Source organism: Thamnophis elegans, chromosome 16 (genome assembly GCF_009769535.1).
Source record: "Thamnophis elegans isolate rThaEle1 chromosome 16, rThaEle1.pri, whole genome shotgun sequence".
In the NCBI taxonomy this organism is placed as follows: Eukaryota; Metazoa; Chordata; class Lepidosauria; order Squamata; family Colubridae; genus Thamnophis; species Thamnophis elegans.
Window position 1 is genome coordinate 8,705,106 of NC_045556.1, and position 26,801 is coordinate 8,731,906.

The 26,801-nt window shown below is 44.6% G+C and overlaps 1 protein-coding gene across 5 annotated transcripts in view; it reads right to left on the reverse strand.

Moving 5' to 3' along the window:
- The window catches only part of DMXL2 (Dmx like 2), a 93,017-nt gene that overhangs the window by 21,445 nt on the left and 44,771 nt on the right, over positions 1–26,801 (reverse strand). For 3 of the 5 annotated variants that reach the window (XM_032232713.1, XM_032232711.1, XM_032232716.1), the window contains exons 18-30: positions 25,505–26,801; positions 24,170–24,280; positions 23,872–24,041; positions 22,349–22,446; positions 21,364–21,529; positions 20,216–20,480; positions 15,336–16,384; positions 12,905–13,096; positions 11,642–11,718; positions 9,806–9,936; positions 8,044–8,292; positions 2,330–2,511; positions 778–908 (exon numbers count right to left, since the gene is read on the reverse strand). The exon at positions 25,505–26,801 is cut by the window's right edge and continues 380 nt beyond it. In XM_032232713.1, the coding sequence (XP_032088604.1) occupies positions 778–908; positions 2,330–2,511; positions 8,044–8,292; positions 9,806–9,936; positions 11,642–11,718; positions 12,905–13,096; positions 15,336–16,384; positions 20,216–20,480; positions 21,364–21,529; positions 22,349–22,446; positions 23,872–24,041; positions 24,170–24,280; positions 25,505–26,801 (4,118 nt within the window). The remainder of the gene's footprint in view (positions 1–777; positions 909–2,329; positions 2,512–8,043; positions 8,293–9,805; positions 9,937–11,641; positions 11,719–12,904; positions 13,097–15,335; positions 16,385–20,215; positions 20,481–21,363; positions 21,530–22,348; positions 22,447–23,871; positions 24,042–24,169; positions 24,281–25,504) is intronic. The other 2 variants (XM_032232715.1, XM_032232712.1) reach the window with 1 other exon arrangement.

The following is a 26,801-nucleotide window of genomic DNA, read 5'->3' on the forward strand; positions in this document are numbered from 1 at the left end:
TTTAAATGTGTTCATTTGAATGAAGGATGGTCTTCAAGTGATACTCCTGGGTCTACAGGTGCTGTGTTTCTAACTCCTACTACCAAGTGCCAAGACAAACACAACAGTGGGCTAGAATGACAAAGGTCAAGGCAACACAACAGTGGACCAAAATGACAACAGTTAAGGAAACACAACAGTGGATCAAAATGACAAGGGTCAAGGCAACACAACAGTGGGCTAGAACAACCGTGACCCGACAAAAGCGCGAATGTCATAAGCGCGCCGACAACACCGCGGCGCTAAAACCGCGATGTCAAAAGCGCGCCGACAACAGCGCGCCGACAGAAGCGCGATTTAATTTAAGGTAAGGTTTATGGTTTAGGTTTAGGTTTAGGGTTAGGGTTAGGGTTAGGTTTAGGGATAGGTTTAGGGTTCCGTTACAGCGCACTTCTGTCGGCGCGCTTTTGTTGGCGCGCTTTAGGGCTAATTAGTCGCTCATTCGTCGCGCGGTTTTGTCACCGCGGTTTTGTCACCGCGCTTTAGTCACCGTGCTTTAGTCAGGCACGCTTTTGTTGTGCGCGCTTTTGTGGTGGAACCAGAACAACAAGTGTCAAGGTAACACAATAGTGGGCCAAAATGACAATGGTCAAGGCAACACAACAGTGGGCCAAAATGACAAGTGTCAAGGCAACACAACAGTGGGCTAGAACGAGAAGTACAGGTATTGTTTATAGCAGGAGAAAAACAGAAGGCTTTGGATGAGCTTCTGAATGTTCCAGCTTGGGGGTTTGCTACCTGTACGAATTGGCATCCTTGTGCTCCTGAATCTGCATATCAGAGAGGAAAGCATCCTCGTCTTCATCCTCACTATGGATGCTTTCATCAGAATCGTACATCACCCCACTGTCTGAAAAAGGAAGGAAGGGCTGTAAAGGAAGGACAAAGAGAGGCTTCAAAATTTGCACTTGCAGATCTCGGTCGCACAAATAAAGACGCTTCATTTCAGCGACACAGGAGGACTTCAGATGCTATGGGGAAAAAATGTCCTAGTGGGAAGAGATGCTCAGAAGAGGTAATTTGGGAGATCATGGACTCTAGATCATGGACTCTCCTTCAGGGACTGGATGATCAGCAGGGATGCCATCGGGAGTGGGATTCAGCTGGTTCGGACTGGTTCGGGCAAATCGGATGTTAATTTTGCATCGTTTGCTGAACTGGTTGTTGCAAGGACTGGCTGGCCACGCCCAGCCCTTCCCTCCCCTCCCAGGAGTCTCCATGTGGCCCTTTCATCATGTCAGGTAAGTGCATGGCTTGCGCAGAGGCTCTGGGAGGGCAGAAAACAGGCCTCCTGGAAATCTGCAAATAGGCCCATTTCCAGCCTCGGGGGGGGGGGGGGCTTCTGAAGCCCGGGGGAGGCCTTTTTTGCCCTCCTGGAGGCTCAGGCAAAGCCTCCAGAGCCTGGGGAGGGTGGAAAACGGGCCCACCATTTCTGGCTTCCGGAGCTTGGGTGAGGCCATTTTTCCCTTCCGGAGGCTCGAGAAATACCTCCAGAGCCTGGGGAGGGGAAAAAGGTCCCCTTCGCCATGGTACAGGAGGCCGAGTAAGCCATGCCCACCATGCCCACACCCGCCCAGCAACTGGGTAGAGAACCGGTTGGTAACATTTTTCAATCCCACCCTTGGATGCCATCATCATCATTCCTGCATTACAAAGAGGTTGGATGATCTCATCTTATTTCTAACTCTTCCCTTTTAGGATTCTATGAATAGGACCACAAGGGAAATGGATTGGTTTTCCTAATTCTAATTCTTAAAACGAGTGCAGTCAATAGCAACAAAGATGATTCGGGGACTGGAGGCTAAAACATATGAAGAACGGTTGCAGAAACTGGGTATGTCTAGTTTAATGAAAAGAAGGGGAGACATGATAGCAGTGTTCCAATATCTCAGGGGTTGCCACAAAGAAGAGGGAGTCAAATTATTCTCCAAAGCATTGAAGGCAAGACAATGGATGGAAACGAATCAAGGAGAGGACTAACCTAGAACTAAGGAGAAATGTCCTAGCAGTTAGAACAATTACTCATTGGAACACCTTGCCTTCAAGAGGTTGTGGGTGCTTCATCACTGGAGGCTTTTGAGAAGAGACTGGACAGTCACTTGTCTGAAATGGTATCTTCTGCTTGAGCAGGGAGCTGGCCTAGAAGACCTCTAAGGTCTCTTCCAGCTGTATTCTGATGGATTGACTGATTGATTGCTATAGGGTTTCCTACTTGAGCAGGCGGATTGGACTAGAAGACCTCCAAGATCTCTCCCAACTTTTGTCCTTCTGATGTTCACGGGGAGCCTACCTTAGCCACAAAATAGTCTAACATGCTGAGTTCCGGGGGGATGAATTTCTCTTTGTAGGAAGGTCTTTCTGCAGGGACCGGGGGAGGGACCACACTCTCCTTGACGGGTCTTCCAGGCACCAGCATTCTCATGTTGAATCTCCTGCGATGCTTGTCTGTCTCTTCGGAAGGGACTGGAGGGGCTAAGCAGAGAGAGAGAGAGAGAGTTTAAAGAAATACACAAAATATATGGTTCTTGTGGCCCACCAGTGGGCAGCAGAGCTGGCAGCAGATTCAGACAGGGAGGAGATTGGGGAGGAACATGGGCCAGTCCTAGAGTCTGGGGAAGGCTCTGACGAGGGCTCTGCATCTGAGGCAGAGACGGGGCTGAGGCCTTTTAGCAGTGATCAGGTGCCTACAGAGCTAAACAGCAGTGAGGCAGATGAACAGCTGGAGCCTGTTCCCAGTGTGCGCAGAGTTGCCAGGTGAAAGAACAGGGGTCGACTTAGGAGTAAGGCCACAGTTGGATGGTGAATGGCCTCTCCTATAGGGAATAAAAGGGGAGCGAAAAGGGAATGGAGTTTGCAGGAGACAATTAGTTCACTCCTGCATTCTTGCCAAGTATTGCAGCATCTCCAAACCTGATAAGGGTCAGCAATTGTGAACTATCTTGAAATACTGTGGGAGAGGAAAGACTTCCCGGAGAGGAATTTACTGTAAATTAAATAAAAGGGGTTTATTGGGATGAGGACTCGGCTTTGTGCTGCTTCGTGAGAACAATGATGAGGACAAATTGGCATGTTCATCATTCATTCCATAGTGTCAATATCAAACTTCAGGAAGAGAGCACATCATACAAGTTGTAGAACTGAAATTATAGGAAGATCACATGGAAACTACATTTAGGATTAAAAAGAACCACTAGGTCCTAGTAATCTTCAGGCAGAGCCTATGAAGTGGGAATGAGATCCACCAGACTTCTGGAAGTTGTGAGACATTCTTCCAACATAATATTTTGAGAACAATCGATATTTGTTCACTATCAACCACACAAAGTGGAATCTTTTCAGAAGAAATAACTAGGCAGCGCTGAAGATTACTCTTATTTTACGGCAAACAGGCTCAAATTTCAAAAAATGCAGATCCATCTACATCGGATCGACCGGTCTAATGCAAACTACCAGCCATGGTTGATAAAATACGCTTCTCTGAGGATGATCAAATGTTGTCAAATCTCAGTCAAAACAGGCTTAAAAAGCATCTGTTCAGCAAGAAAAATTAAAAGAAAAAGGCAGAAGGGTTTCCCCCCTGATTAACTCAAGTGCAAAATATTCTTATTCTGAAATTTGATTCTCCCACCCTCTTTTTAAAGAGAACTGTAGCTAGAGGCAGTGGCAGGTTGAAATATTTCTTAATCAAAATAAAGATTCAATATCTTGTAAAGATATCTTGTAAAGATATCTTGTAAAGATATCTTTAGCTTTACAAGAGAAAAGTAGTTTAAAACATCAAGAGGAAAATCACTGCATGATTTTAGAGGCCTGTTCCTAAATGTGGTGAAGTAGGTGATAATTAATGCAAATTTGTCCTCGTATAATATTATATCCTAGAATCTTATTTCTTGCAGAGATTGGATAGGCTTCTGTCCTTCTATAAGCCAAGAAACTTTGATTAAGATATTGGAGACGGAACAGATCAACATCTCCACATTGTTTGTAAGGCTGCTCTTTGAGTATCTGACAACATTTGACACTACAAACTGAACAAAATTTGGTCGAAGAGGTTTCGCTCCTCATACAAGTAGGATCACACTACACGGCAAAGCCACACACACCTTCCTTAGTGTCCTGTGCATCACCAGAAACTGGATCGGCGACTGGATTTAAAGAAATGTTAGAAGTGAAAAACAAAACAAAACATTGTGGAAATTAGAAAAAAAAAGGAAGCAGGGGAATATAATTTAGGAACTAGTTTTTAAAACACTGCATCAGAAAGATAGAATTTCCATAGCCTTTGTCAACAGAAAGCACGGTCTAGTCACATGTCAGGATTTGCTAACCCATGCTAAGGTAAAGATAAAGGTTCCCCTCACACATATGTGCTAGTCGTTCCCGACTCTAGGGGGCGGTGCTCATCTCCGTTTCAAAGCCAAAGAGCCAGCGCTGTCCGAAGACGTCTCCGTGGTCATGTGGCCGGCATGACTCAACACCAAAGGTGCACAGAACACTGTTACCGTCCCACCAAAGGTGGTTCCTGTTTTTTCCACTTGCATTTTTACGTGTTTTCGAACTGCTCGGTTGGCGGAAGCTGGGACAAGTAATGGGAGGCGCTCACTCCATTACACGGTGCTAGGGATTCGAACCACCGAACTGCTGACCTTTCTGATGGACAAGCTCAGCATCTTAGCCACTGAGTCGTCCCTTTTCGGCGTGGTGGCTCAGTGGTTTACCCATTCTAATCTTCATCTAATCTCTATTTTAATTCTGGAGGAAAGAAAAATCTAGATAACTTCACACCAAGAGAAAGGATAGAAAAATAACACTCAGTCCTTATTGCACTTCATAAAAATCTCCAATTATGAAAAAGAAGACAGAACAACAGATCAAGGAGAACAGGCCACATATCTCAAAGCAAAGGGAAAGATTAAAATCCATGCAACGGATCCAGGATTGGACCTGTTTTTAGAAGAGTAATACAGTAGTGGTCAAAATTGTGGAAACCTTTTGGGAAAAGTGTATTTTCTAAAACTAGCTAATAACACACCACTTATTTTTAGAAGTACCATAAAATTATATATCAATTGAAAGATCATTTAATCAAGAATGTAATGCAATAACTTTTATGAAGGATTTGCTATTAGAATAGCTGTTACAGTATAAAGAAGAAAAGTGAAACACGTAGAAAAAAATGAAATGTACAAAAATTATCACCAAAGGGGGAAAAAAACGATATATACAAAAATTATCACCATGTCAATTAATACTTAGTTGGGTAACCTTTAGCATGAATTAGGGCCTTACAACATCTTCCCATAGGGAAGGGATCCAAGTCTCTTAGTTCTGCAGCTGTTATAATGGGAAACCAAGATTGAATGATAGCTTCTATTAACTGAGTTTTATTGCTGGGTCGCTTCTGACTAACCAGTTTCTTTAGTCGGCCCCATAGATTTTTTAATGGGATTAAGGTCTCGGCTATTCCTAGGCCATTCCAGCAGTGGAGTATGATTATCTTGAAACTCCACCCCCCCAAAAGTGGTGTTATTAGCCATCAAACCTCAAAAATACATTCTCCCTATAAGGTTTTCACAATTTTGGCCACTACTGTAAACCATATCCCCTCCTCCCCAGCACACATGGTTCTCACCATCCTGCTGTAGCAGAGAGCAACTATCACAGCCAGAAGTGGTTTGGTCTATGCCTGATAAAGCAGTATGGTGGGGTAACTCTGAATTGTCAAAGGGTGTTATGGTTTCTGCGTTGGTGATTAAGCATGACGGTTTATCTGAGTTGAACAAAGCAGAAGAGGAGTGATTCTCACAGTCCGTGGGCTGGAACCGTGCAGGTTTGCATTGTGATAGTAGGCAGAAAACAGGGGTGTTTGGTAAAAAAAAATTCAAGCTGTCTCTTTCCCTCCCCAAGAAATAAACCAACAACTCTCTCTGAATGTAAGAAAGGCGATGTCCTGCTTTGATCAAGTGTTTAGACAGGTAATAATTCTGTTAAACCAGTGGTGGGTTTCAAAAAATTTTCGAACCTACTCTGTGGGTGTGGCCTCCTTTGTGGGGGTGGCTTGCCGGCCATGTGACCTGGTGGGAGTGGCTTGCTGGCCATGTGTTCTCTCTCTCTCTCTCTCCTTCCTTTTGTCTCTCTGTCCCTTTTTCCTTTTTTTCTTTCATCTCTCTCTCACTTTTTCTTTCTTTTTTTCTTTATTTATTTCTTCCTTCCTTTCTCTTTCTCTCTCTGTGTGAGTGTGTGTGTGTGTGTGAGTGGTGGGTTTCAAAAATTTTTGGAACCTCTCCTGTAGGTGTGGCCTGCTTTCCGGGTCCATTAAGTCCTGGCTATTCCGGCAGGCTGGGGGCTGTTAAAGCACCCAGCCCCGTCTTAATTGTGACTGTTGTGGATTTTAAAATTGTATTGTCTTATTTATTCTCTCCCCTGTTTATTGTGAGCCGCCCGGAATCCTTCGGGAGTGGGCGGCATACAAAACCAATAAACCTAACCTAACCACTGGTGGAACCTCTTCTAACCGGTTCGGTAGATTTGACGAACCGGTTCTACCGAACTGGTGCGAACTGGTAGGAACCCACCTCTGTGTTAAACCATGGTGTGGTTAGAGATGCTGTGGCTTGCTTAGAAGTCACACAAGGCAAACAGGGTTTAGCAGAAGGTCAGTGGAAGGGTCCATCCCAGCAGACCTCCAACTCAATATCTTCTGAGGGTCTACCAACTCCTGCTATAGGAATTGTTGCTTATTGCCAAAAGGCCTAGAAACTTACAAAAATGCTATGTATTCAATATTTCTGACAGTTAAAATAGCTATTGAGCATAATAGCTGACAGCACAATTGTGTTCTCTCTCCTCCAATTTCCCCCCCATAACAACAAGAATTGAGGGGCAAGGTCCAAAGATGCTTAGTGAGAGTCCATGGCTAAGGTGGACTTCAACCAGTGTCTCTTTGCTCCTAGTCTTACTCCTGCATCAGTTCTCCGCAGACCTTCATTCCTCCATCAGTGTCGCACTGTCTTCTTCCAGAAGGTTTTTCCAACTCTAGACCAGCTGATGGTCCTCCCATTTGCTAGTGTTCTCTCATCCAAGTTTGAACAAAGTCTAACCCTGATTTATGCTTGTAAAGTTGCCCATCCTATGAGGCAGGACATTGAAAGGAGACTAGACTAGGAGAAGACACCATGAAGTGAAACTCATCCACTTAAAAAAAAGTGCATTAGTGTAATATTTTCAATAGGCCTTTTGAAAGGTAAAGTATCCTCTCACACATATGCGCTAGTCATTCCCGACTCTAGGGGGCAGTACTCATCTCTATTTCAAAGCCGAAGAGCCAGCGCTGTCCGAAGGTATCTCCGTGGTTATGTGGCTGGGATGACTAAATGTCGAAGGCGCGCGGAACGCTGTTACTTTCCCACCAAAGGTGGTTCCTATTTTTCTACTTGCATTTTTACATGCTTTCAAACTGCTAGGTTGGCAGAAGCTGGGACAAGGAATGGGAGCTCAACTCCGTTACACGGTGCTAGAGATTCAAACCGCCGAACTGCCAACCTTCTGATCAATAAGCTCAGCATCTTACCCACTGAGCCACCACATCCCTATATATTCAATAGGCCTTTTGCAAAACACCCCTTTAAATCTCGACATAGGAAAGATGTAATTTAATCTTGGGGAAATAGCTTTGGGGAGGCAGAAAACTCAACCTTGGGCTAGGAAGGCATCCATTCTGATTATGAGAATAGCAATAGCAATAGCAGTTAGACTTATATATCGCTTCATAGGGCTTTCAGCCCTCTCTAAGCGGTTTACAGAGTCAGCATATCGCCCCCAATAACAATCCAGGTCCTCATTTTACCCACCTCGGAAGGATGGAAGGCTGAGTCAACCCTGAGCCGGTGAGATTTGAACAGCCGAACTGCTGAACTGCAGTCAGCTGAAGTAGCCTGCAGTGCTGCATTTAACCACTGCGCCACCTCGGCACTTACTTCCCCATAAATCCTTGAAGAGAGTTACCTGGAATATTTTCTGATTGCCGCCTGGGTTTAATCACAAGTTTCACGCCTCCTCCAAAGATTGCTGCCCACATTCGGTTGTTCAGGGGATGGGCTGCCAGCCGGAACAATTCATTGGAAACATTGGTGGCCAGAGCATGGATCAGAAGACTCAGGTACACAGCCACCACAGCTTCACAAAGCAAGATGTTCAACTTTGGGTGATCCTCGTCTTGGGCTGAATTTAAGAGATTGAGTAGGGAGCTGACACCTGGGAAAAGAGAAGAGGGAACTGGTGATGGGCACCATCTAGACAAAATGCGGCAACTCACCCTGGCCAACTCACAGCGGGACAACGTGCCAGGAACAACTTGCTATGGGCCAACTCGCCACGGGATAATTTAATAACTCAATTCAATTTTGTTTAAAATAAATGGGAAAAAAATCATTTGAATTTTGTCATTCACATTTCAGTTTCTCCTTCCTTCCTTTAATGATTTGATTTCACCTTTTTCTTTGATATTGCTGTGTTGTGGCCCAGCAGGAGCCATTAGAGCTGCCACCAGACTCCGACAGCGAGGGGCGCTATGAGTTGGCTCTGGAGGATGTGGAGGACCCTGGACAGGGTTCCGACTCCGAGCAGGGTGCAGAGAGGCTGGTTGACCACCAGGAGGCGCCTGAGCCTTGGACCAGTGGGGAGGAGACAAGGGAGAGTGAGCCGGACGCCAGCAGTGAGTTGTTCCTGGATGCCCGGCACCGAAGAGCTAATAGGCGTCAGGAACAGTTGCGCAGTTACAGGAGGTAATTGCACTCAGCTGGTGGTCATTAGGCTCCTCTCCAGACTATAAAAGGACTGCTTGTGCACACGCCTCTCTTGCAGAAGTCAACGCAGGAACTAATGTTGGAGAACATTATTGTGAGCTTGGCAGGCTGGATTGCTGCCACGGCTTATCTGTGCTGGATTGTTGCTCAAGCTTGTCTGTGCTGGTTTGCTGCCAAGGACCTGTCTGTCTGTTAATTAAATGCCGTAACTTATCTTTGGCTCGGAGTATGTGTTGGTGTCGGATGAGGGGGGTCAGAACATTACTGTAACTCTTGTCTCGCGGGCAGTTGGCCATGGCAAGTTGGCGGTGACGAGTTGGCCATGTGAATTGTCATAGACCCCCATCTAAAAGTGGCTTCTTCTGCCTAGATTAGTCTGTAAGGCCAGCAACGGGACCTCATTAAAACATTGTTCAAAATCTCAACCTTTCAAAAGACCCGAGTTAAACACATGCTTCATGTTCTCAAAAAACGAGTGAGCTAAATTTATGGAAGCAAGGTTAACAATCCTTTTCAGAATAGGATAGGATAGGATAGAATAGAGCTAGGAAGGATCTTGGAGTGCTTCTAGTCCAGCCCCCTCAAGCAGGATAACCTCTACCATTTCAGATAAGTGGCTGTCTGGTTTCGTCTTAAAAACCTCCACTGATGAAGCGCCCACAATTTCTGGAGGCCAGCAGTTCCACTGGTTAATTATCCTCACTGTTAGGAAGATTCTCCTTAATTCCAGGTTGCTTAATAGTTTTTTTTAGAAGTTTAGAGGGTGCTACTAAGCAATCAAGAAGGTGAGAATAAGGTCAGGCAAGACATTTCAAAAACGGAAATTTGCTTGATTCAGCTCTTACTGGAAAACCTCTGAGCTTAAAATGATAGCAGTTCAGCTCACAAATGCTCATTTCCAGAGCGAAGTCTAACTGGCATGACGGTTGCACGGAGACATTGAGAAAGGAGGCTTTTCTTACCAGGCCATTGAGCAGGAAGTGAGTTCGGCGTGACATGTTCTTCGATGCTCTCCGTCCTCAGACGCCGACGGTCGCTGAGCAGCAGCCCTTGGTAAACCATCCCTGTGAACTGATTGGTTTCTGTCTGACTGCTAAGAAGAAGTTTTAAATTTTTTTTTTCTTTACCTCAGAATGGAAAAATCTTACACCAAAGCAAAATGGGGCAAATTAGTGGCAGGGTTCAAGTCAGAGGTGGGTTCCTACCAATTCGCACCTATTCGGTAGAACCGGTTCATCAAATCTACCGAACCGGATAGAAGAGGTTCCACCAGTGGACCCGGAAAGCAGGCCACACCTACAGAAGAGGTTCCAAACTTTTTTGAAACCCACCACTGGTCCTTGGATATGATTATTCTACACTATCATGCTCCTATTTATAAAACTCAGTGCCTCTGGGAAAGGAAAGAATGACTACTGCGTTTGTGGTGCAATCGGAACATTGCATGTGTTGAAGTTGTTTTAACGCAAACCAAAGATGCCTTTTAAAAAACAAGTTTACATCCTATTCTTATGCATGCCAGTGCTGTGTGTGAAGTAATTTAAGGTGGTTCTGACAAGTGTCGTCGGCATCTTCATATCTGGTCACATGGGCGGCAAGCCACTCCCATCCGGTCACATGGGTGGCAAGCCACTCCCACAAAGGAGGCCACACCCACAGAGTAGGTTTGAACAATTTTTGAAACCCACCACTGGTGCAAGTGGCAGGGTTGGAAGCATAAAGACTTGTGAGCCAAGAGCTCTAGAATGGCCTTAAGATCTCTCTCTCTCTCTCACACAAGCACAATACAAGCAGCATTCCAATGGATATTTCTGCAAACAAAAACAGATGAAACAGAAGGGGCTCCTTGACCAGGAGGGTACAATGTGTTGTGGTCCATTGGCGGCCTGTGGAGCTGGTAGCAGAGTCGGACAGTGAAAAGGTTAGGGAGGAACAGGCCCCAGTCCTGGGGGGCTGAGGGAAACTCAGATGAGGGCTCTGCGTCAGAGGCAGAGAAGGAACTAGACAGCAGTGAGGCAGAAGAACAGCTGGAGCCTGTTCCCAGTGCACGCATGCGGAGAGCTGCCAGAAGTCAAGAACAACTAAGAAAGCAGGGTCGACTCAAGAGTAAAGTCACACCTTGGAGGTGATTGGCCCCTCCCACGGGAAACAAAAGAGGACTGAACGGGGAAGGGTTTTTTGCAGGAAACAATTCGTTCATTCGGTCTGGAAAGTTCGGTTTGTGAGAAACTCTGTGCCAAGTTTTGCTTTGCCCTGTGTTTGTAAACTGATGATCTGGCAGAACTCTAAATGAGATAAGGTGCGTGTGGATAAACATTCCTTTGAAAGACTGTTTGATAAGCCTGGCTGACTGTGAATGAAAGGAATTCACAGTCGTGTCAATAAAAAAGGTTTTGTTGGGACCAAGACTTTGCTTCTTGCTTTCTAAGGAAGCCTGGGTCAGGACACAATGCTTCGATCGGTCAATTCTGTTCAGGGGTGATTTGATTGCAATATCCTGCAAGTCCTTCCAAACAGCCCCAACCAAGAAACCAAGGTTATTAACAGCAATGCTAGTTTTATTACAGGGAATCTCTGAATTCCTATTTTGGTAACTTGAATTCAAACCAAATCGATTCATGAGACAAATACATCAAGCGAGATCTTGTTTACCACTCAACCAAAATCCAAAACAGTCTCTATCCTCTACAGGAGCACAATTAGCATTGCAACACATCTGTGGCAACCCCATGTTCTGTCCCACAAAGGAGAACAACAGAGCCATGCTGGGGAGAAGGGCACAGCGAAGGAAATCTTACCTGTAGCTATGGCTGTCACATAAGGCTTGATAAATCGATGCAGAAAGGGAAGCAGCTAAAGAATAAAGAGTATGGACCTGAAAATGGAAGCGGAAGAAAACTGGTTAAGATATTATGAATATATTTCCAGGCTGAATTGTTGAGTGGTGAGGTGGCCTAGAGGGGGAGCTCTCGCCTCACAACCAGGAGGCTGTGAGTTCAGTCCTAGGTAGAGGCAAGTATTTCTCTCTCTGGGCACAATAAGAATACATCATGGCGACAGGAAGGCATCCGGCCAGTAAACACTCAGCTTTGGAAAGAAATTTGGATGAAATGGCCTCCAAGATCCCTTCCAACCTTATGACACAGCTCTATCTGTACTATGAGATCTTTGTTTTGGAAAGAAGGTTGGATGAAAAGTCTTCCAAGATTCCTTCCAACCTCATGACACAGCTCTATCTGTACTACAAGACCTTTGTTTTGGAAAGAAGCTTGGATGAAATGGCCTCCAAGATCTCTTCCAACCTCATGACACAGCTCTATCTGTACTACAAGACCTTTGTTTTGGAAAGAAGGTTGGATGAAAAGTCCTCCAAGATCCCTTCCAACTTTATGACACAGCTGTATCTGTACTATGAGACCTTTGTTTTGGAAAGAAGGTTGGATGAAAAGTCTTCCAAGATCCCTTCCAACCTCATGACACAGCTCTATCTGTACTACAAGACCTTTGCTTTGGGCAGAAGGTTGGATGAAAAGTCCTCCAAGATCCCTTCCAACCTTATGACACAGCTCCATCTGTACTATGTTATCTTTGTTTTGGAAAGAAGGTTGGATGAAAAGTCCTCCAAGATCCCTTCCAACCTCATGACACAGCTCTATCTGTACTTTGTTATCTTTGTTTTGGAAAGAAGGTTGGATGAAAAGTCCTCCAAGATCCCTTCCAACCTTATGACACAGCTGTATCTGTACTATGAGACCTTTGTTTTGGAAAGAAGGTTGGATGAAAAGACTTCCAAGATTCCTTCCAACCTCATGACCCAACTCTATCTGTACTACAGCCTCATGCAGCACTTGCCAACGATATGCAACAAGGAGGAATGCTGTGAGTTGTAGTTCAGCAATACCCCGAAGACCACGCCTTCCCCATTTTGGATGGGGAAGTGACCTGGCAGATCCAATCCAAACCCATATAGACCAGAAGCTCCATGCTCCCTTCTTTTTTTTTGGGGGGGGGGGGGGAGTCTGTCCCTTCAGCACTCAAGGTGGACGTTCCCATTTTCTTACCTTGACATCTTCGACGTTTGGATGTGGGGGCATTTTCATCTGGACAATCGTGTAAAGGATATCGTGGATGTGGTTGTTTAGGTAGAGGACGGGATTGGCAATCACCGTTTTTGTGGCAGCGATGCTGGCTGAGAGTAGCGGTAACGTTGTGGGTAGCGGAAGTGGCGACTGCAGCTGTTTGACGGTAGTTTCCTGATGAAAGCGGGGGGGGGGGGGAAGTGGCAGAACTGAGAATCAACCATTGTTCTCTTTTGAAAAAAACACACACATTAAAAGCTTTGCAAAGGGTAGGAATAGGGGAGAGGTAAGGGAAGGAAGAAGGGGAAGTAGAGGAGGAAGGAAGGAAATAGAGAAGGAAGGGAGGGAGAAAAGAAAAGAAAGAGAAGATAAGGTGGTGATACAGCAGGTGCTAGGGATGGTAAACAAAGCAATCCAAACTATACCTTATAACCTTTTAAATGGAATAACAATAGTATAAGAATGGTAAAGAAAAAGAATAACTATGTGAATGTATACCTATAATTGTATGTAAGAGAATAAACAACAGTAAGAATATAAAGCACAATATAGGTAAATAATATTTGGTTATAAATAGCTAAGTATAAATAAATGTAGAATTGCACATAAAAATGGATAACGAATAAGGGGACCATGAATGCAAGATAGAAATATATAGAAGGGAAAACACTAACTGCAAAGAAACCGATTCGGAACTGCTGTATGATATACGATAACTTCTTGTTCCTATGTTGTTTTTAAGTTATGTGTCTGTTTCTGTTGATATGTTTATGTGTATAAAATTATAAAATTATAAAATTATAAAATTATAAAATTATAAAATTATAAAATTATAAAATTATAAAATTATAAAATTATAAAATTATAAAATTATAAAATTATAAAATTATAAAATTATAAAATTATAAAATTATAAAATTATAAAATTATAAAATTATAAAATTATAAAATTATAAAATTATAAAATTATAAAATTATAAAATTATAAAATTATAAAATTATAAAATTATAAAATTATAAAATTATAAAATTATAAAATTATAAAATTATAAAATTATAAAATTATAAAATTATAAAATTATAAAATTATAAAATTATAAAATTATAAAATTATAAAATTATAAATTATAAAATTATAAAATTATAAAATTATAAAATTATAAAATTATAAAATTATAAAATTATAAAATTATAAAATTATAAAATTATAAAATTATAAAATTATAAAATTATAAAATTATAAAATTATAAAATTATAAAATTATAAAATTATAAAATTATAAAATTATAAAATTATAAAATTATAAAATTATAAAATTATAAAATTATAAAATTATAAAATTATATATATATATATATATATATATATATATATATATATATATATATATATACACACACACACACACACACATATATACATACATACATACACACACACACACACACACACACACACACACACACACACACATGTATTTAGTGTCACAACCCCTGGTATGCCCAATTATGGGAGGAAGCTAACTGCTTCCTTTCTCTGTCTATCGGCTCGTCACAAGAGACCATCCAGACAGAAACCCAATATTTCTACTGTTGCCTTTGTTACATTTGTATTGTATTTGTGCTGATAAATAAATAAAGGGAGATTGTGTTTGTGCTGATAAATAAATAAAGGGGTTGTGACACTAAATACATACCTATTTCCCTGGCTCAGCTGATAAAGGAGGAGAACCTTGTGGCCTTGTGGTTAACCCATCTGCCTAATATGTAATACAGCCCAGGTTCGAATCCCAGTAAGGGTATGGCTAGCTAATGAGAGCTAAATAGCTTGAAATAGATCTATACTAGTCTCCCTTTATTTATTTATCAGCAAATATATATATGTGTTGTATTTGTGCTGATAAATAAATAAAGGGAGACTAGTATAGATCTATTTCAAGCTATTTAGCTCTCATCAGTTATATATATAAAAAAGCTTTGCAAAGGATGTAAAAACCAGCACGAACAAACAGTGAACAAAAGCAGGGAAGAACCCCAAAGGGAGGAAAAAAGCAGAAAGAATAAAAAGAAATATAGAGAAGCTTCTTACTTTTCTGTTACAAAAAAAACCCTTCACTTTTTTTTTCTATTATCCGTTTCTTTCTAATCTTCAAAACACAAATCATAAATCATTTTTTTTTCTGCTTTAGGCAAAGAGCTTCCAGGATGTCCACGACTTAAGACCATAACTGAGCCCCAAAGTTTGCGTTGCTGATTGAGACAGTGGTTCAGTGAATTTTGCCTCATTTCTACAACGTTTCTTGCCACAGTTGTTAGATGAATCCCCGCCGCTCTTAAATGAGTAATGCAGTTGTTAAATAAGTAACCGGGCTGTTAAAAGAGAATCTGGCTTCCCTCAAGTGAACCTCCTTACCTGCTGAGATTCCTGTAACAAGAACTTCAGCTCCATTCTTACGGAAGCCAGGCCGCCGCCCTGCGCCCCGTGAAGGCTGCAATAGCTGAGGAAAACCCGGAGAAGCGCCTGGTTTTTCTGGAGCCACCATTTCCGCCGCTCCGCGTGCTCTCGCTTGGCTTGCAACCGCCTCCGCTCGATCTGATGCCACTCGTAGGAGCCCGGCGGCGTCTTCTCCCCCATCTCTTGGTGACCCAAGAGATCCCCGCTGACTTGGCTGTCGGCTTGGCTGTCCTCTTTGCTCTGGGTGGCCTCGTGGTTGCAGATTTCGTGCAAGGCGGCGATCTCTTTCTCCAGCCAGTTGTACAACTGGAAACGGAGCTTCCCGCCGTCGACTTCGTAGCCCGTGGCCAACGTTCTCAACTCCGTCATGAGGATTTTGAGGCAGGCCCGGAACTTGAGCTGTTCCGCAATCACATCGACCTCCGTTTTGTCGACCTCACCTTCCTCACCTTGACTGGGATCGGGACTTTTGACCTCTTGTTCTTTACTTTCCAGGTTGTTCATCATCAAACCTTTCTCCTCTTCGTCATCAAGTAAACTGCTTTGCTCATTCCCCCAGTCAAGTTTCAGAGGTTCGTCTTCAAAGGTTATCAATGGTTTGCCCCAGTCCACCAGGGAGGAAGCTTCCGTCGTGCCCACCGGCTGCGACCAGTTGGCCGCGCTGCCTTCGTCTAACCCGATTAGGTCTACCTTCAGGCCATTCTGCGTTACTGGTGTGGCTTCTCCTTTCTTGGGTGAAAGTACGGGCTTGCTTCTTATTTTGGGAAGTTTCGAAAGCACTTCCAGAGCCAGGACAGGGCAGCCGACTTTGAAATGAGCATTTGCTGTGGTGAAGAAGAGCTTCCGTTCGATGAGGTTGATCTTGTCCACAAAACTTTTATCCGCCTGCAATCCCAACGTTGCTAATGTCCCATCAGGCGAGCAGAAATTCCTTCGGATGAGCAAAGGGTGGGTACGCAGGTAATTGTAGAAACTGAACACCACGGGGTTGCAGGATTTGACAATCACTAGAGAAAATGGAAAGAAGGTTGTTGAGGCTTTCCCTGAACATCTGTCACCCCAAATTTAGCAGCCGAGGGGGCCCTTTGGGACCGAAGAATACCTGTGGGTCCCAGTCAAGAAAGGCATGGTCCTCTGGTAGACCCAAAGGCACTTCTTTTCCCAAAAGACAGCTGGAGTGTCTTGTTTTTTGTTTTTTTTTCCTGCTAAAATGTTTTTATTTTCCATTTTTCATTTTCATACAGGCACATATATACTGTGCATAACCGGGGCCATACAACATTAAACAATAAACACAGCACTTCCTCTTGTCAACAATACCCCCAGAAATATAAATAAAATAAAACTCAAACTCAAACTCAAATAGAAACCCAATATACCTCTTCCGCTCTCCATACACCTCTTTCTTCCACCCCTCTCCAACTTACTATCTTCCCTCCATCATCCCCCTCTACCCTACTTCCCCTTCCCCTCTACCACTCCTCTCTCCCAGTCCACTCCCTCCCTTCCTTCTCACCCTCCCTCCCATCCTCTCTCCCGCCCACTCTACCCATCTGCCTTCTATCCCACTCCTCCTCCCCTTGGTGTATTTCTACTATATGTCAATGTATTCAGCTTGTCCTATTTTTACGGAGAAATTAAAGAGAAACAGTATACATGTGAAATCGCATTACGTTGAAATCTAACATATAGTATATGTCCCCCCCTCCCCTCCCCTCCCCACAAACACCCCACCTCCCTCCCCCTCCCCCCAACTTCCCAGAGCCCGTACACGGTATAGATTTTTAACAATCTAATACGATTAAACCAATAACTCAAATGAACAATATACAACAACTGAGAGATAAGCGAAAGGAGAAATGTATTAGGGGTGAGAACCCACTGTCGAGCAATTTGGTTAGACCACAATGTTGGGAAAACTTTAAAAAGCTGATAGGAAATCCACTATAACTACCTGCTTGGAATTAGCAATTAAATTTCATTTTAGATGAGGCGAGAGGATTTACAATCCTTGCCTCCTTAAGCAAGGAAAGGAAAAGAGAACCAGGTTGTCCTCAGCAGAGGAAAATATGTTAATGTAACAAAGGTTAGAGGGGAGGGAAGGAGGATAGTAGGGAAGTCAGGATGGAGAGGAGAAAGGAGAGGAACAGGAAAGACAGAAGAAGGGGGGAAGGATAAGGAGGAGGAAGAGAAAGAAGAGAAGGGAAAGAAGGTGGGAAGAAAGAAGGAGAGAAGAAAGAGAAGAAACCGGGGGAGGAAGGAGGGAGGGAAGAGGAGAGGGTAGTAAAGAGGGAAAGAGGGAGGGAAAGAAAGAGAGAAGGAGAGTTGAAAGGAAGGAAGGAAGGAGGGAGGAAAGGAGGGAGATTAAGAGAAAAGGAAGGAGGAGGGAAAGAGGAAGGGAAGGAGGAAAGGTATGTGAGAAGGAGGGGGGGACCGAGGGAGGGAAAGGAGGGGGAAGGAAAGGAGAAAAGAAAGGAGGGAAGGCAGGGGAGAAGGAAGTAAGGGGGGAGGGAAGAAAAGGGTATGGAAAAGAAGAAATGAGGGAAGAGAAGAGGGAGGGAAGGAATAAGATACCTAACCTTTGATGTTTATAATGATTTGATAGTATGGGAATATCTTGAAATGTAGTTGTATTGTTTTTTACAAGTTATGGATGTTGTATTTTCTTTTTACCAATAAAATCTTTAAAAAAAAAAGATTTTTAACAATCACAGTCTAAAATATATTGAGACAAAAGAAATAAAAAAAGGGTTAATAACATCTCTACATTGATCTTAGCTTCTTCCTGTTACACTAACTTTGAACAATTTAAATCATTCCTGATCTTAAGCATAGGCTATCTGGAATTTCCTTAGGAGTGTCCTGTTTTTTCCCCCCCCTCCTTTAAAAACGTTTCACTTCTCATCCAAGGAGCATCTTCAATTCTAACTGACTGGTGGGGAATGGAAGTCAGTTAGAATGAAGAAGCTTCTTGAATGAGAAGGAAAATGGTTTCAAAGGGAAGAAACCCCCCCCCCAAAAGAAAATCCAGTGGCCTTTTGGGACCACCATGACCTGGATGATTGAGAATCTCAATAGAATGTTATTTGGTGGCTTTGAAACTGCTACAAGATCTCTACACGATCTATGGCAGATGGGTTGCTACTTGGTTAATTGTGCAATCTTGCAATTTCTGGTCCATCTTGCAAGTTCAGTTCAGTTTATTGTATTTGTATGCCGCCCTTTTCCCCCGAAGGGGGACTCAGGGTGGCTCACAACTCAAACCGGGGAAGAGGGATACAGACAAAATTTAAAAACAACATAACAATATATAATTTAAAAAACTCACAACAGTCATACCATTCGAGACAGGGGCAACAGCTCTTTAGCCCCAGGCCTGTCGGAACAGCCAGGTTTTGAGGGCTTTGCGGAAGGCCTGGAGGTTGGTGAGGGTTCGAATCTCCACGGGGAGCTCGTTCCAGAGGGTCGGAGCAGCCACAGAGAAGGCTCTCCTCCGGGTAGTCTCCAGTCGACACTGGCCGGTGGATGGGATTCGGAGGAGGCCTAGTCTGTGGGATCTAATCGGTCTAGTGGAGGTAATTGGCAGCAGGCGGTCTCTCAAGTACCCAGGTCCAATACCATGAAGGGCTTTATAAGTGACGACTAGCGCCTTGAAGCGTATCCGGAGACCAATAGGCAGCCAGTGCAGCTCGCGGAGGATAGGTGTTACGTGGGTGAACCGAGGTACACCCACGATCGCTCACGCGGCTGCATTCTGGACAAGCTGAAGTCTCCGAATATTCTTCAAGGGCTGCCCCATGTAGAGCACGGCTGCTGATCTGTTAGTCTTCCACCCAAATGAACCCAGATGTTGATTAAGATACATTCTGAACCCATTTATGAATGAACCTGTTCTTTAAAGGTAGGAAGATACCCAACAATCTACACTGAAGTGACCCATAATTACATAAATCTAAGTGAGGTTGTACAAACAAATAGAATAGCAAAGTTAACCACATTAAGTGTGTTGATAAACATACAACGTGACCGTTGTGACCCACCAGAGGAGCTGGCAGCAGATTCGGACAGTGAGGAGGTTGGGGAGGAACCTGGGCCAGTCCTGGAGTCTGGGGAAGGCTCTGATGAGGGCTCTGCGTCGGAGGGCAGAGAGGGGGCCAGAGCCGTATGCCAGTTATCATCTGCCTTCAGAGTCAGACATCAGTGAGGCAGAAGAACAGCTGGAGCCTGTTCCCAGTGTGCGCATGTGCAGACTTGCCAGACAAAGGGAACAGCTAAAGAGCAGGGGTTGACTTGGAAGTAAGGCTACAGGTGGATGATGAATGGCCCCTCCCTGAGGAAATAAAAGAGGAGCGAAAGGGGAGTGGAGTTTGCAGGAGACAATTAGTTCGCGTAATTGGTTCGTGACGCTCCGAGTCTCCTTGCCAACTTCTGCAGATCTCGACCTGGCAGCTCTCCAAGCCAGATAAGGTCTGTGGCTGTAAATCCTCCCTTGAAAGACTTTGCTGGATGTGAATGAGAGGAGTTCACAGTAACTTAATAAAAAGGGTTTTTTTTTTGTCAGGACCAGGAGTCTGCTTTGTGGTTTGGGGATGCCTAGGTCAGAACAGTGACTATCAACATCTTATACAACAAACACACCTTTAGACGAGAATATCTGTAGCTAAGGATTGAACTGTGGTGTCCTTGTTGCTCTCCATCTGAGCTTGGTTGCCCTGATGGCCAGAAGTTGGACAAGAAAACAACCAAGCTCAGAGGCCACCAAAGATGCCGCAGAATCTATCTGTCTACCTTCCCCATTCAAGACCGAGCTTCTCCAAAATAATCTGACATTTCTTCACCTGGATTTTCATCCTCTTCTTTGGGGGTTTGTTCCAGTAAGGTATCAAGGGCTCTTGTGTACTCCTTCATAACCCAGTAGGCCAGACTTCTCAAGAAAGGATCTGGGTGCAAATTTGTGCAACAGAACCCGGTTCCATCTTTCTTACAGCCCAAAATCTTCTCGTAAAGGATGGCTGTGTAGGTGGAGGAGATTTCAAACTCAGATTCATACAAACGAGCAATGATTAAAGCCAGCTGGATGTCTTCCATCTTCTCAAGACATACCTGTGGGTGGGAAGGGAAGCACAAAGAAGGTCTTGATTTGATTTGATTTAATGAATTTAAAGGCCGCCCAATCCCGAAGGACTCTGGGCGGCCTCTAAATACCATGTAATTTATTTATCCAAAAGCAAAATTACAACACAGAAGCCAGTATTAAATTAAGGGCAGAGATAAACGAAAGAAACTTTCCATTTAATGGTCCACTAAGACATTCTCCAATTCTCCTATCAGTTCATCCACACACCAACACACCTGTCCGTCCATCCATACAACCCACTCACCTGTCCATCCATCCATTAATACATCTACCTATCCATCAGTCCACTGACACAGCCATCTATGTCATTCTTTTACCCACATACCCACACATCTGTTTGTCTATCCATCCATCCATCCACACACCTACACATCCGTCTGTCCAACACACTCACCATTTGTTCACTCATCCAACCACCACCATCAGTCCATTGACAAAATAACCATTTGTCCATCAACACACCTATCCATGCATCTACACAATCACCCACCAGTTCATCTGTCCATCCGTGCACACATTTATCAGTCTGTCTGTCCATCCATTCAGCCAAGCACTATCTATTTGTCCATCCATCAACACATTTATCCATCCATCCATCCATCCATCCATCCATCCATCCGCCCATTGACAAAATCATCCATCTATCCATCGATGCACCTATTCATGGATCCGTGCATCTATTCATCCACACAATCACTCACCAATCCATCCATCTTTCCGTTGGTCCATCAACACAGCCACCTATCCATCCTTCCATCTACACAACCCTCCACGTATCCACCTGTTTGGCCACCCACCCATCCGTCCCGCCTTCCCTCTGAGCTCACACGGTGTTTTTTGAACCCATACCTCGATGGCATCCTTTAACGACCCCGCCAATAAGAAGAAAGCTGCTGATTGCTCAAACCGCTGTTTCCCCAGGAGAGCGAAGGCATTTTTCAGGGCAGCTCTGCGCCATTTGTCCTCACTGAAATTGTGGCTGAAGAACTGGGTCATCTTCTCATCGTGCTGGGAACTGCAGGGAAATATCACCAAGCTGCATTTTGAGCCACCACAGTAGGGTATATCTCTGACTGAGCAGGATTTACATCTAAGTAAATATACCCAGCAGAGGTGGGTTCCTACCAGTTCGCACCAGTTCGGTAGAACCGGTTCGTCAAATCTACCGAACCGGTTAGAAGAGGTTCCACCAGTGGTTAGGTTAGGTTAGGTTTCTTGGTTTTGTATGCCGCCCACTCCCGAAGGACTCCGGGCGGCTCACAATAAACAGGGGAGGGAATAAATAAGACAATACAAACAATTTAAAAATCCACAACAGTCACAATTAAGACGGGGCTGGGTGCTTTAACAGCCCCCAGCCTGCCGGAATAGCCAGGATTTAATGGACCCGGAAAGCAGGCCACACCTACAGGAGAGGTTCCAAAAAATTTTGAAACCCACCACTCACACACCCACACACAGACTCACACAGGGAGAGAAAGAGAAAGGAAGGAAGAAATAAATAAAGAAGAAAAGAAAGAAAAAGTGAGAGATGAAAGAAAAAAAGGAAAAAGGGACAGAGAGACAAAAGGAAGGAAAGAGAGAGAGAGAGAGAGAGGGAGAGAGAGAACACATGGCCGGCAAGCCACTCCCACCAGGTCACATGGCCGGCAAGCCACCCCCACAAAGGAGGCCACACCCACAGAGTAGGTTCAAAATTTTTTTGAAACCCACCACTGATACCCAGGTTACACTGCGGTTAGCATCCAGAAGCCCACGTTCCTGTTGTTTCGCAGAAGCCTCTTGTAAACCATGCCTGACACCCTGGACCAATTTCCTCGCCTTACTTACTTACCGAAATAATCCCCAGACCACGGCCTTCTTCTTCATTGCAAGGTAAAAAAGAGCGGCGTCTAGTGCATCGTTGTTCCTCTGGAAGGCGGCTTTTGCAACCTGTGGAGCATTGAACAGAAGGGGGCAACATGTCATTAAGGTGGCAGGCTGAACCAAAGTAGGCCTCAAGCCTGAACCAAAACTAGAGTTTCATGATATTAAGCTTTAACTGTTCATGTAGAAATTGCAAGGTTTGCTTTTGGGACATAGTGCGGTTAGACACGGGTTAGAAGGAAGTCTGCACATGAAATATGCGGAAGCGAAGCATCTATTTTAGCCCATTTGCTGGCTTGGCTGTTAATCTGTTTGGTAGACACATATTGTTAGTTCCTCAAAATACGAGCTATGTATGTCCGTTGGCTGACCTATGTATTATGACATCCTGTAGACATAATGTTGCTGTAACTCAAGGGCAAATCTTGAGGGGTGTTTCCAAAACTAACAGATGGCTTTAGCTGAAAGCGATAAACTATATAAGGAAGTTCCTGAATTTCACTCAGTGTTCAGGCCATTTATTCTTTGCTATGAACCTGCACAAATAAACTATTCCTTCTCTGAAGAGCTTGCTTGTGTGTCCCTTCTTTTCTACAACATCATCGACACGCAGTGTCATTCAGGGTAGGAGACCCCTATACAATGTACGGATATTTGAAAAAAATACTCTGATTCCCTCTCCTCCGGGAAAACCGTGCTACATACATACATACATACATACATACATACATACATACATACATACATATAGTTGGTACCTCCAGCAAGGTTGTTATTGTAGGCAACCAGCTGGCTTTCATGCCCCTAAGGAGGACTAGAGTTCCCAGACTCCTGGTGATTGGCCCCAAGTTACTCAGCTGTCTTTCATGCCTAAGGCAGGACTAGAACTCCCAGTCCCCTGGTCATTGGCCCAAAGTCACTCAGCTGTCTTTCATGGCCAAGGAGGGACTAGAAATCCCAGTCTCCTGGTGATTGGCCCAAAGTCACTCAGCTGTCTTTCATGGCTAAGGAAAAACTAGAACTCCCAGTCTCCTGGTCATTGGCCCAAAGTCAGACAGCTGTCTTTCATGACCAAGGAGGGACTAGAAATCCCAGACTCCTGGTGATTGGCCCACTCAGCTGTCTTTCATGGCTAAGGAGGGACTAGAACTCCCAGTCTCCTGGTGATTGGCCCAAAGTCACTCAGCTGTCTTTCATGGCTAAGGAGGGACTAGAACTCCCAGTCTCCTGGTGATTAGCCCAAAATCACCCAGCCAACTTTTATGCTTAAGGCAGGGCTAGAACTCTCAGTCTCCTGGTGATTATTCCAAAGTCACTCAGCTGTCTTTCATGGCAAAGAGGGACTAGACCTCTCAGTCTCTTAGTAATTGGCCCAAAGCCTCCCAGCTGGCTTTCATGCCTAAAGCGGCACTGGAATTCCCAGTCTCCTGGTTTCTAGCCTGGTGCCTTAACCACTAGACCAAGTTGGCTCTATATAGTACCCCCGCTTACCTTTTCCATGCACCGTCGAAGCGTGTTGATATTCCTGACCCACCAGCCTATCCCCATGACTCTCAGCTCAGACCACTGGGGGTCTCCCCTTTGAATGGCAGGAATCATATTGATCAGTTCTTCCTCTGCTTCCGAGTGAAACGCCCAAGCGAAGTGGCACGTCGAAACCCCTGCACAACGGCCCAAAAAAAATCATTTTCCATTTTTTAAAATATAATTTTCTTTTTTAAGCATATAGAAGTAACACAGTCATGTTTTTTCTCATTGATTAGCTTTTATTACGTTCAAAAAATATTACCTTGATGAAGTAACTGCATGCGATATAAAGGCGGAAGGGATGTTAGAAGACAGGTGTGTAAGCGCATGGCTAGCAAATACCGCAGACCACATTCATCTAAAGTATCTCTGCCTGGAAAAGCAAACCAAGCATTTTACTACAATGCAATCAGAATTCTGTACACTTTGTGAAAGGATCATCTAAACGATTGGACCACTTATTTAACAGGCTCAAGGTTGATTCAGCCTTCCATCCTTCCCAGGTGGGTAAAATGAGGACCCAGATTGTTTGTGGGCAAGAGGCTGACTCTGTAAACCGCTTAGATAGGGCTGTAAAGCACTGTGAAGCGGTATATAAGTCTAAGTGCTATTCCTTCCTTCCTTCCTTCCTTCCTTCCTTCCTTCCTTCCTTCCTTCCTTCCTTCCTTCCTTCCTTCCAGTTAGAATGCAGTATTGCAGGCACACTCTGCCTAGTGCCATGAGCTTGATTCTCACTGGCTCAAGGTTGATTCAGCCTTCCATCCTTCCAAGGTGGGTAAAACGAGGACCCAGATTGTTGGGGATAAGAGGCTGACTCTGTAAACCGCTTAGAGAGGGCTGTAAAGCATTGTGAAGTGGTATATAAGTCAAAGTGTTATTGCTAAGTGGGAAGGAAGGAAGGAAGGAAGGAAGGAAGGAAGGAAGGAAGGAAGGAAGGAAGGAAGGAAGGCTGGCTCTAAAGCATTGTGAAGTGGTATATAAGTCTAAGTGTTATTGTTAAGTGGGAAGGAAGGAAGGAAGGAAGGAAGGAGGGAGGGAAGGAAGGAAGGAAGGAAGGAAGGAAGGAAGAAAGGAAGGAAGGCTATAAAGCATTGTGAAGTGGTATATAAGTCTAAGTGTTATTGCTAAGTGGGAAGGAAGGAAGGAAGGAAGGAAGGAAGGAAGGAAGGAAGGAAGGCTCTAAAGCATTGTGAAGTGGTATATGTCTAAGTGTTATTGCTAAGTGGGAAGGAAGGAGGGAGGGAGGGAAGGAAGGAAGGAAGGAAGCAAGGAAGGAAGGAAGGAAGGAAGAAAGGAAGGAAGGCTATAAAGCATTGTGAAGTGGTATATAAGTCTAAGTGTTATTGCTAAGTGGGAAGGAAGGAAGGAAGGAAGGAAGGGGCATGGTGGAACAGGGATTAGAATACAGTATTGCAGGCTACCTCTGCTGATTGCCAGGAGTTTGGCAGTTCGATCCTGACCAGCTCAAGTTTGACTCAGCCTTCCATCCTTCCAAGGTCGGTAAAATGAGGACCAAGATTGTTGGGGGGCAATATGTTGTAAACCACTTAAAGAGAGCTGTGAAACTGTAACAAAGTCTAAGTGCTATTGCTATTACCTGAGTAGTGCTTGTCTCGGTTTTCATCCAGCTCAGTACTCGTGGTGGCCACAGTGTCCGCTAGGGCTACCAAGAACATTTGCTCCAGCCGAGTCAGTCCGGGCAAACTTGAGTGCATTAAGTGGCTTGACAGGACACTGGCGTGCTCTTGGCCAAAGTACGTTGGTCCATACTGGGAGAGGTTAATCACTTTGGATTTATGTTCTCTTCTCTCTGGCTCGAAATCGATGAAGTCATCGGTGGTGACCTGCTGGACCTGGAAAAGATCGGAGTATTGATCCTCAGCCTTCCTCTTCCTACGATCTCTCAGGTCTTTGATTTGTTTAGGGGCTTCCTCCGTTTTGTAGGTGGAGTCTTGGTCGGCTGACAGCAAGGCATACAACGGTAGCGGCGGGATAGAATCAATCTCAGTGTAATCCCGCGTGCCTTCCTTCCCGGTGGTGACGGCATCCTTTGCTGTACTGCCACTCACGCTGATCGTGCGGGAGAGATGGCGCTTGGAGCCCCCGTCGGCCGCTTCCGGGTCTTTCACGATAGCGACTTCGCCTGCGATGCATTTGACGAGGTGGGAGAGGATAGCTTTCGCTCTGCGGACTTTCCCCAAGTCCATCAGCTCCAGAAGCTGGGTGGGATGATACTGGGGCAGAGTTGGCGAAAGGACGAAAGCGGCTTCGAACAGCCCACCGTCTTGAATGACGGTGGGGGTACCGAAGACGTCATCCATCACGCCCGCTCCGTCAATGATGCTGGCTTTTTTGGCGAGCGAGCTAGCCTTCAACGGGTCCGTCACGGGGGAGTCATCAAGGGGGAAACCGTTGCTTTCTGCATTCCCAGATTTTAGGACATGCTTCCACTGGGCATAGACGTGCATTTCACAGTCCATTCCCACCACCAGGATACCATCTCGCACCCAAGAAAGGGAAACGGGAAGGGAAGGGGTGCCATCCACCGAAGACACCAAATCAATGGATCTCAGAAGTATCCATCTGGACTTGATGCCTTGCTTGATGCTCCCGCCAAGCGGTAAAGTAATGACCGCCACGCCATCTTTGCTGCTGGTTTGTTCCGTCACAACTCCCGAGATGCGTCCGTACATGAATATATTTGCGCCGACCCCGACCGTAAGGATATGGGAACCATCTTCCTTGGAAACCCAGTCTAAGTGGACCAGGTGCTTGATGTTCGGGATAAGGGATCGGTCCTTATTCAAAAAGATTTCGGATTTACTGTAGACAAACAAGTTGCTGTCTACGCTGACCCTGGGATCCAGGACGCTCCCGACTTTAAGGAGGTCATC